Genomic DNA, 11,101 nt, shown 5'->3' on the forward strand with positions numbered 1-11,101 from the left:
TAGCATTTGAGGTATTTTATTGATATAGCAATCTTATTTCAAAATGGCATTATTACAAAATGTAAAAATCCAGCTAAACCAGAAAAACACAGATTATTTTTCCTGGGCCTTCAAACTCATTGGTCTTATCTTCCAAATTCACCAAAATTACAATTTCCATTGCTGGCCTTTTAAACTGGTGCAAGATGTGCCAGAATGGCCTTGTATAGATAAATACATTAAGATAGGTAAAAGCTGTAAAGCTAACTGCATGCAACAGGTTCTACCTGGAAAAATCCCCTTGAAGATAATCATGAGATCTAAAGAGCAATGCAGAAGCAAGAGTTCTGTTTTAGTCATCTTTGTCTTTTGCTCCATGTTTCAGGATGCGTGTGAACTCAATGTAATTGAAATTGCCCTTTTTATCAATTGGTGCCTCTCTAAACAGCTCATCAACTTCTTCATCTGTAAACCTGTCTCCCATTGTTGTCAACAATTCTCTCAAGTAGTCTTCTTGAATGACGCCTAGAAATGTGAAAAGATTTCAAGAGAGAATTTTAGTACAAGAAGTTTTAGTATAACGTATTATACACAAAAAATTCAAAATTAATCAAAAGGCTTTATTAAAAGTGCTCTTAAGGGCTTTTAAAATTTTACTGTTTCAGTAGTTATTTATATTTTAGGAAATAAGTAATGACATGAACAAATAAAATGTTTGTAGTTATTTAGAAAACGCAATTACTACTAAATACCCAATTATTACTAAATAATTAGCATTTTTTCTATTCTAAATAAACTGTGGATTCAAAATCACTGTTTGCATGAGCAGAAGTATGAAGTCTTATAGAATTCGATTATGTCAGTTATGGCTGTCACCAAATTAAAGTTATGACTGAGATCTTAAACTATTTTAGTAAATGGCCTTGTTACTGGAAACAATAAAGTAAAATGTGAATAATACTGTGATATCATTATCAAGCAGCTGAATTTATCAGAGAAGCAAGGATCAGTAATTTCCAATTCTGACTGCGAAACCAAATGATTTCTTCCCTGAACAAGAAGAGTTTCCATTTTTAAAATCATCCCTACCAAACCATTCCTTTGCAGGAAATATCCCTAATTTTTGCAGTTTTAAAAATTTAATGTCACAGTGTTGCTTTTTAACCACATATTTTGCCATAGTGTCAGAAGGTGTTACATTCCTTTGCCTTGAACTTGTGTATAATTTTACACATAACTAACCAAGATTATATAATCAAACTCAAAAGCTATGAAATTATTTGTGATACTGTGTGGTTTCTTACCTGTTGCTTCTTCATCAAAACATGCGAAGGCGTTCCTGATTACATCTTCTGGATCAGTGCCATTTAACTTTTCACCAAACATTGTGAGAAACATAGTGAAGTTTATGGGTCCTGGAGCCTCGTTCATCATGGCATCTAGATATTCATCAGTTGGATTTTTCCCTACAATCAATTAACATTTAAAATTGAGCACATCAATAGTTGGAGGGTTATATTTCAAGGTGCAGCTCTAAAGTATTAAATAAAAATTCCTTACACTTTAACAGGGAGTAAGTTAGCTAGAAGAAACATAACTGAAATAAAATAGAAAAAGTGATTACCAAGTGAAGCAAGCATATCATGCAGATCTTCTTTGTCAATAAAACCATCTCTGTTTTGATCAATCATGTTGAATGCCTCTTTAAATTCTTGAATCTGTGACTGATCAAACATAGCAAATACATTGGACGTAGCACGCTGAGGGCGCTTCTTAGTAGTCTTTGTCTTTGCTCTTTTGCTTGACATGTTGGCTGCTAGACTCTAGGAGGCAAAAAAATCATTGAAGTAAGGAACAGTAGAGAAAGGAAGCAACAATCTAATTTCAAGGCTGTTTAGCTTAATTTAACAATTTATCATCACCACAGTTACAATTTGTTCTAAACAGAGAAGTCTTCACTGTAAAGCATGTTAGGAAAAACAAAAATAGTATGAAGAAAAAGCCAACATGCTGTATTAAAATATTTTAAAAATGAAATTTAAATAACATGTTACTCCCTGAACTTCATTGACGTTCATACCCCGTAACATTCTTGTTTTATTTATGCTTTACGGATAAAGTAGGAGAGAGTGTGTAATTTTACAGACCCGATAGCTCATAACGGTATAGATTTGGGAATGCTGAACCAACTGAAAACAAGTTCATAAATGAAGATCAATCTGTTTTCAGCTAATCACTAAAATATGTTTTGATTCCTTTGCTGTTAAATCAAATAGTGCTGAATTTTTAACTGAATTAGAAAATAAGTATTAAAAACTATTTAAGAATTAAAACACTTTTTGAAATCACATTTCTGGATTTAATTTATGTACTAGAGAAAAACCTTACCATGATTCAAAATAGATTACAGCCCAATGGTTTAGTCAAACTTCAGACAGCAGGAAAAGATGCTACTGCTGGTTATATATTGAAAGGGAAGAACTATAAATAGGTAATCCTGATATCATCCACTGATTAACTTCACAAATTTAAACTTGTGTTCCATCTATTACAACAGTCCCCTGACATATAAGAACACAAATTACTGTCTGACTAAAAATAAGCCCATGCACAAGTCACCCAGCAAACATTCATTACTCCATAGCTAGAATAGCCAACAAGCATATGTTTAGAATCTTCCATTCAAATATCTTCAACTTTCTTTCAGATATTAAATGATCTAAGTTGAAGTTACTAGAATTAAAAAGATTCATATTTTTCCGCAGTCAGTTAGATATAAAATTTCTTCAAGAGTAATTGCATACACCTACTGCTCCAATATTATTCAGGAGACTACTATTTTATTTCACTAAAATCTTATTTATTCAGCATCATACAGTAACATATGCTGCAGACAGGAAACATTGGTATTCTACATTTTCTGAATAAATGTCAAAATAGCTGAGGAAAAACTGATGTGAAAAAATATTTTAAAAAAATTACTGCAATGGATGTTATTACAAGAACTGACATTAGAAATCCAATCACATGCTAAACTTGTCTCTGGACAATCACTCTACCATCATTTTTTTTTTTAAATCATTCAAGACTTTTAAAAAATATTTAAAATTATGACAAATAACCAAACTATAGATTGTCGTCAGCTTACAACTGTTTGTTTAATGACTGTTGGAAGTTAATAATGGCACTGAAAAAAGTGACTTATGGCCGGTTCCCACATTTGCAACTGTGGCAGTATCCCCATTATCACATGATTAAAATTTAGTTACTTGGCAACTGGCATGTGTTTATAACCGTTGCACTGTTCCAGGGCCATGTGGTCACCATTTGTAACCTTCCCAGCTGGCTTCCAACAAAGTCAATGAGAGAAGCCAGAGTTGCTTAGCAACCACACGATTCACTTAGCAACTGTGGCAAAAAAATGACACAAAATGGGGCAAAACTCAATAACTGCTTTGCTAAGCAACAGACATTTTGGGCTCAATTGTGGTAGTACATTAAGGACTAGCTATGTAAAGAACTACAACTAGTACTCTGGAAAATCATTAAAATTCCTTTTCAACATAAATGTAAATATAAAGTCTGGTTACCATAATTAAGATAGATTTAATCTTAGAAATTTATAACTTCCAAATATTTTTATTTTTTATGTAAAATTTAAAAAAAATGCAAACTAGAATAGGGCAAAGCTAAACAGAACAAAAACAATCAAACAAAAAATTGCATTAAAGAAAAAAAGAAAAAAAACACATATCCCCCCCCCCCGGTTGAATACTAATAAATATGTTTCAACATTAGTTTTCCCCTTTGCAAAATAGGTCTACAATATATAAGCTTCTAGAACTCTGTTTACCGAAGCAATTTGACCTATCATTTATCTACTCTTAAAAAAAAAGGTTAATAGGTAAGTCCAACACCAAAAACTAACTTCAAAACCCTCTGTTAACAATCTATTATTGCAATTTAACTCACAAAAAGTCTGCAACAGCTTCATCCATTACCGTTATTGTTTCTTATCAGTCCTTGATTGATTCTTGATAATCAAACTTTTCCTTAAAATTATACCTACGGTATTTCCATATAATTTCATTTCATTCCCCAAGTCATAGATCTCTGTTGTAAGTATTTCCACAGCATGCATTTTTTAAAAAAGTGCACGAATTTTCTTAAGAAAGTCCAATTCATTACTGATCCATCATCACCCTTTCAGACTTCTTTACCAAACCTTTAATAGCAGTAGACTTATATACCGCTTCATAGGCCTTTCAGGTCTCTCTAAGCGGTTTACAGAGAGTCAGCATATTGCCCCCAACAATCTGGGTCCTCATTTTACCCACCTCGGAAGGATGGAAGGCTGAGTCAACCCTGAGCCGGTGAGATTTGAACCGCTGACCTGCTGATCTAGCAGTAGCCTGCAGTGCTGCATTTAACCACTGCGCCACCTTGGTTCTTAGTTTCCAATAAAGTTCCTTCTCCCCCTGTCAGCAACAAATTAATTTCCAATCCATCAGATTGGCTATATCTGCGTATCTTCTTTAAGTAGATTTATAATTGTTGTTGCTTCATTTAATAGCAACAAATAGCTGTTGCTATTAAACCATTTATCTAAAAATTTTCAGAGAGAGCTTATACGTTAAAAAGCATTCTTATTTTGAAGACGTTCAAGAAAGCTTTTGTTATTTTCATTTTTAATGTAGTTCATGAACATAGGCATTTCCTCTTAAGGACAGTCTGTTCCACTACTGGCTAACCGCAGGAAGGTTTGAGATAATTTTCCCCGCTATAGAGAACAAATAGAAGAGACAAAGGGAAAAGTTCCTATCTCTTAAAAAAAAGGACCAGAGAGATATTAAGAAATAAAGTACAGTAAAACAGCAAAGCTCTCATAAAAACTGGTAAAATACAAATTCCTTACTGCAAGAGTCTAGAGTACATCAGATTGCATTCACCAGAAAAGAAGAAATCAACTTTCATGTGGCAAAAGCAAAAGTATTTGCTACTCCAAAAACAAAGTAAAAGTCATTTTAAAAATCACATTTATAATTCAGCAAGGCCTGGCTTCTGCATTCAACCAGATGTTTAGCATTTAAAATGTAAGTCAGAAATCAAAAGAAAACAATTTCAAAAGGCGATGTTAAAGAAAAAATGCATTTAAAAATCTGAACAAGTGATAGGAAAAGATGGAGACTCCGACTCTCTGGCCATTCTGACCATGAATTGCAACCACTAGGTTTTCTCAATACAGGCAAGTAATTGTGTCATCTGAGAGTCATCTGGGGTTGTTCCTAGTTGGTTCCATTAAAATCTGGGCAGCATATGCAAAAAAACCAGTTTTGCCAGCAAAATCAACTATTTGTCAGCAAAGGAAAAAACTTCCAGTCACTCAGGGCACCATTTTCAGAGGATCCTGATCACTAAATATCTTATAATGATTGGGACTATATAAATTAATTAAAATTAGAAAGCTGGCAGTAAACATTCCTATTTTTTTATATACACAATCTTAAGGAACATTTTTCTTTTAGGAAATTTAGGAACATTTTGTCTGTATAACTTAAAGTAACTAAAACTCCAACATAAATATTTTATAACTAAGAATGTAGTAAAACATTTTTTTATTTGTTTGTATCCCGTCTTCATTATTTTACAAATAATTCAAGGCAGCAAACATATGTAACACACTATTCTCTTCCTATTTCCCCCACTTCAACTCTGTGAAGTGGGGTGGGCTGAAAGAGAGTGACTGGCCCAAAGTCACTCAGCTGGCTTTCATACCTCCTAAGGTGGGATTAAAACTCCTGCTTTCTAGTCTGATGCCTTATGCACTAAACCAGAGTGTCAAACTCAAGGCCCGTGGGCCACATCCAGCCCACGGGTGCTTAAACCTGGCCTGCAGTGCCTCTGCCAGCAAAAATTCAGCTCTGGAAAGGCCATTTTCACTGGCAGAGAGTTGCAGGAGGTCATCACAGCTGAAAACGGAGCTCAGGAACCTGTTTTCGCTAGCAGAGCACTCACGCCACCACAGGCGCCCCCAACACGAGTGATATTGAGCTGGCCATGCCCATTCCAGCCGCCTGAGGTCAAACACAACTCTGATACGGCCATCAATAAAATCGAATTTGACACCCCTGCACTAGACCAAAGATGTAAGATGTATCTTAATCTATTAATAGCCAGGGGATTAATAACTCTTCTTATAATCAAATATTTTAGCCAATTTTAAATTATCAGAATTCTAGAAGGTAAATGTAATGAAGTGTACTCCTATTCAGGAGTGTCCATTAATCAGTCACCACCTCTCCCCCCCCCCTTTCCTTTAATCATTATAGCTTATACTAAATGAGCATACTCAGTCCGTGCTGGCCTCTTTTAGTGATATCCTTTCTCCTCAGTATTTCCCTTTAAAATTATTTTTGTGTTTCTGAAAACCCCAAGATCCCAACGACAGTACTGATACCTCCGTCTTATGAGTGAATAACATCTTTTCAGCAGCTGAGTGTCAAAAGCACTGAAATATGATTTCTAAATATGAGGCTTTATAATCAAATGATACTATTTCTACCACATGGTTTTCTGATTTCTCCTCCTTGAAAACAACCAGCATTTTAAGCCTAGTGGGTGCATTTAAATCTTAAGTGAGTTCTTATATTAAAAAAAAAGCTTTGGATGCTGGGACTGTGCTAATACTGCCATATAGTGTATAGATTATGCATTTCAGTAACATTGGTTTTGCAATTAAACAGAAAGAATAGATTATTACTCTTATCAAAATGTAATGAAATGTGAACTGCATCTGACTGTCAAAGTATAAACCACTTTTAACCTCATTGCCTTTTATTCCAAATTATAACTGACTTGGATTACAATTTGTTCTGTTTGGAGTTCTATAAAAAGCATTTTGTAAGTGATCATCAGAAAAGCTTTCTTTTTCAAAGTGGTGGTACAGGAGAGAAGCATTAATGATTTTGGACAGATATTCACAACATTTTATTTCATACAAGTCCTGTTCTACTTTGCATACTTAAAACATAAGAACTTCTGAGTGTAGGTAAATCTACGGACATTAAGTGTCTTGCCATTAGATTTCAAATGTGCTGCACGATAGCACAAAACAATACCCAATCAATCTGTACAGATAATCCTTGATTTACGATCACACTTGAGCCCCAGATTTCTGTTGCTAAGTGAAACATTTGTTAAGTGAATTTTGCTCATTTTATGACCTTGCTTGCAACAGTTGTTAAGTGAATCATTGCAGTTATTAAGTTAATAATACGGTTGTTAAGTGAATCTGGTTTCCCCATTGAATTTGCCTGTAAGGACACAAAAGGGGATTACATGACCCTTGGACACTGCAACTGTCATAAATATGAGTCAGTTGCCAAGCATCTGAATTTTGATCATGTGACCATAGGGATGCTGCAATGGTTACAAGTGTGAAAAACAGTCGTAAGTAATTCTTTTCAGTGCTGTTGTAATTTTGAATGGTCATGAACTGTTGCTAAGTTGAGGACTGCCTGCATTTATTTAAAACTTTATTTTCCAGAATGCAAGAGGCATGAAACTACCTACTATCTCTCCAGATTGTGTTCACTATACAGAATTTGAGATTAGGGCTCGGAAGATAGAATAAGCCTATTTTGTTAGAAACTATTTTAAAAAAAATTGTTTTTAGAATTGGGCTTGCCATAGCAATCAATGCTGTAACTGGAAACCAGCAGAGTGCAAATTGTCTTTAACATGGCTTCCTTTGGAATGTGCTAAGAAGAATGAGCTAAAAGAGCTGGGAAAATATTTCAAATTCCTCACTACCATCAGCACATTTTTAGAGCCTTAAGGTTTTCCAGACTTATTTTTTTCCCAGTTATTTTCACACAGAAACAACAAACATCTTGTGTTAAATTCTATGAATTCTAATACAGATCAGTTTTATAATTATTCTGAGCTTGTTTTCATGAAAATACTATGCATGTACGTTCACAATGAGTGACAAAGATGTATCTATGCCCAATTTGAATACAAAAATTATATTTTAGGTCATTTTAGAACAAATCAGATTCTCAAGTGTTATTGATTATTCATTCCTTAAAAGAATAGAACAGAGAAACGTCTTCCATAAAATAGGTGTGCAGGTAGTCCTCAATTCATAAGTTTGTTTAGTGACCATTTGAAGTTACGACAACCTTGAAAAAAGTGGTTTATGACCATTCTTCACACTTATTACTGTTGTAGTTCATGTGATCAAAATTCAGACACTTGGCAACTGACTCACACTTATGACAGTTGCAGTGCCCCAAGGTCACTTTTTGCAACCTTCTGATAAGCAAAATCAATAGGGAAGTCAGATTCGCTTTACAACCATGTTGCTAGCTTAACAACTGCAATGATTAAGAAAGATAATAAAATGGGGAAAAACTCACTCAACAACTGTTTCACTTAGCAACAGAAATTTTGGGCTCAATTGTGGACGTTAGTCAAGGACTACCTATGCAGGGTGGTATGTTCTGCACACACAGACTAATTTATATAGCAATTTATAGAGTACTTTTTCTTCCACCTAATGCCTGCTAGATGTATTGGGATGGCAAATTCCACAGTTCCCAGCCAGCATAAATAGTAGCCAAACTGGAAGGAGAATCTGGGACTTGTAGTGTTATTCTCAACCCCAACCCCTGAGGTTGTAAGAGCACTATTAGGGTTTCTTTAAAATAAAAAAAAACCCACATCCAATTAACAAAATAAAGGCAATATGCAAACTTCTATTTTCTACTTTCATTTTTCTTTCAAGATCTGTGAAAGGATGCAACCAAAAACATCCAGAACACTTTTATTGCTCAAAGAATACAGATAGTTCTCATTTAACGACCACAATACACTGAATGCAGTAATTAAGTAAAACATTACAATACCTAGGCCCAACATGTCAGTCTTGCTGGGCTCATTAAGCACAAAGTTATATGGCCACAACTTGCAACTTCCTGTAGTTTCCCCACTCACTGCTTGTCAGAAGCCAGTTCCCCAGATTGCAAAGAGGATGCTATGAGCGCTAAATAAATTCAGACAGTTGGTTCTTAAGCATCCCAAACTGTGATAACATGGATGTTCTGACCATCTTAAATCATAAACTTACTGTTTAGTAAGTTTGAATGGTTAATAGGCAGAACAATCATTAACCAAAGATTAAGTATAACTGAAAGTGGATCTCCTCTGATATTGTAACTTCTGCACTGCATTGATGACTTTTTGAAGTTTTCTGAAATGCAGTGCTTTGGTTGGATCCACCTACTACTACACTACACTGTGGATTTCTGCAACTATACCTTGAGTAAATGAAACTAAAACATGCATCCGAAAGGCCTCCTTTCAGATGCATTTGACAGATTTACCCAAAGCAGAAATGTGGCTTTTCGCTAGGAAAAGAAAAACCTGCACCATCTCATAGCAAGAGGTCTGAGGAAACCACCAACTTTTACACAATACCGTTTGTTAGGAAATACGGTCAAGCAGAAAGAAGCAACAGCAGCACCGAGTCTGCTTTTGGGGGGGGGGGGGGGGGAGTCAAAACGCTCCGAAAAGTATTTGGTTCAGGAAATTATCCCATAAACTTCCTGGTCAACTCCAACCGTTTCCTTACAACACCAGATCTGCCTTCGTGGGTATTTTAAGGTGGTTAGCTTGTTTCCAGGCTTCTAGTTTTACCCGATCCAGATACCATCGCCCCCATCACACTCAACAAGCTCTGCTCTGCTGCGGATGATGGGGGCGGAGTCCCCATCCATCCAGCGAAGACCAAGCAGGCTCTTCAAAGCATTCAGAAACAGCTTCAACTTGCCTCCCCCCACTTCGGTCAAGGCCAGATAACCCCGCCAAGACCGGAGATCGGCCGAGGTTTGCAGGATCAGGAGATCGGCCGTCCAACCCCCCCTTTCCTGTTCGACTCAATGCCCTAATCCAGCCGCCACCCCGTCCCAGGACTCGCTGCCGAGAGAAACCAACCTCCGAACTCCCGGCTGCCGAGATCTGCCCAGCCGTTCAAAAGTAACCGAAGCCGAACTTTACAACCGCAGCGGAGAAACGGGAGGGGCGGGGAGAGACCCACAGGAGGAACCTGCCGCCTTCCCCTCTCCGCATCCGTCATTCCAGCTCCCTCTCGCAAACGAGTCTGCCCACCAAACCAACCGTCTCCGGTTTCTCTCACCTCGACTCTAACGGAAGAAATTCGGTGCCGATGGATCGCGGTAAAGGACGAGCGGCCGTTCGAACCAAGGAAACCAACAGCTTCGGCACTTCCGGAGAGCGCGACGGAGGGAGAAACCACTGCCGTAGCTAGAGGAGGAGAAAGGGGAGCCAAATAGAATTAGACGGTGCAGTCCGTGAAAAAAAGCATAGACTGCCTAGTGATAAGGCACACAGCAACTACAGATTTGTTTTCTTCTAAATTTAGATACGTGCTGGAGCTCAAAAATCCAATAGGAAAGGAGTGGCTGGTCCAAACACTTCCCTCCGGTTTTTTTTACTATTGATTTGGTACAGTCCTATCTGCTCGCCGCATTCCAGGAGACGGGGTGTGGCTAAAATGGGAAGGAGAACTTGGGGGCGCATGCGCGAGTGCGCCTGATGACCTTGTAAGGGAATTGAAACTCTTTTCCTGTTCAGCCGTAGTGGGTAGGGCGCTGGTGACGTCAAGAGTTTCGCGCGGGCCAAGCTGACGTGTTGAAGTCGCATTCCCTGAGAGGGGGAGGGGGAGAGGGGAGCGCAGCTTTATCTGAATGGAGCGGGAAGCTCCCCTTGCAGGATTTTAAGCTTTCCCGCTCTTTAGCGATCTTCCTTCGGTACTAAGAGGTTCCCTCTGCTCTTCCCAGTTATTTTTTGAGTACCGGAAGGTTGATCCAAGGGACGCCCCATAAAATGACTATAAACAAGATTTGGTTAGTGACTAGTCTAAAGAAAAGAAGAATTAGGGGCGACATGATATCAATAACACTTATATACCACTTCACAGTGCTTCACAGCCCTCTCTAAGCGGTTTACAGAGTCAGCATATTGCCTCCAACAATTTGGGTCCTCATTTTACCCACCTAGGAAGGCTGAGTCAACCTTGAGCCTGGTGAGATTTGGACTG

General features: G+C 37.3%; 1 protein-coding gene across 2 annotated transcripts; it reads right to left on the reverse strand.

The window, feature by feature from the left end:
- Positions 1–10,285, reverse strand: MYL12B (myosin light chain 12B). 2 transcript variants are annotated; one of them, XM_032223082.1, is made up of 4 exons: positions 10,178–10,285; positions 1,604–1,802; positions 1,284–1,445; positions 1–504 (listed from the first exon to the last, which is right to left on the reverse strand). In XM_032223082.1, exons 2-4 carry the CDS (start codon positions 1,785–1,787, stop codon positions 332–334), a joined length of 519 nt encoding a protein of 172 aa, XP_032078973.1. In that variant the 5' UTR covers positions 1,788–1,802; positions 10,178–10,285; the 3' UTR covers positions 1–331. The 2 variants fall into 2 exon arrangements, with proteins under 2 accessions (XP_032078973.1, XP_032078974.1); XM_032223083.1 differs by lacking the exon at positions 10,178–10,285 and adding an exon at positions 9,976–10,094.
- Positions 10,286–11,101: the final 816 nt, after the last annotated feature.

This window comes from Thamnophis elegans, chromosome 8, assembly GCF_009769535.1.
Source record: "Thamnophis elegans isolate rThaEle1 chromosome 8, rThaEle1.pri, whole genome shotgun sequence".
NCBI lineage: Eukaryota > Metazoa > Chordata > Lepidosauria > Squamata > Colubridae > Thamnophis > Thamnophis elegans.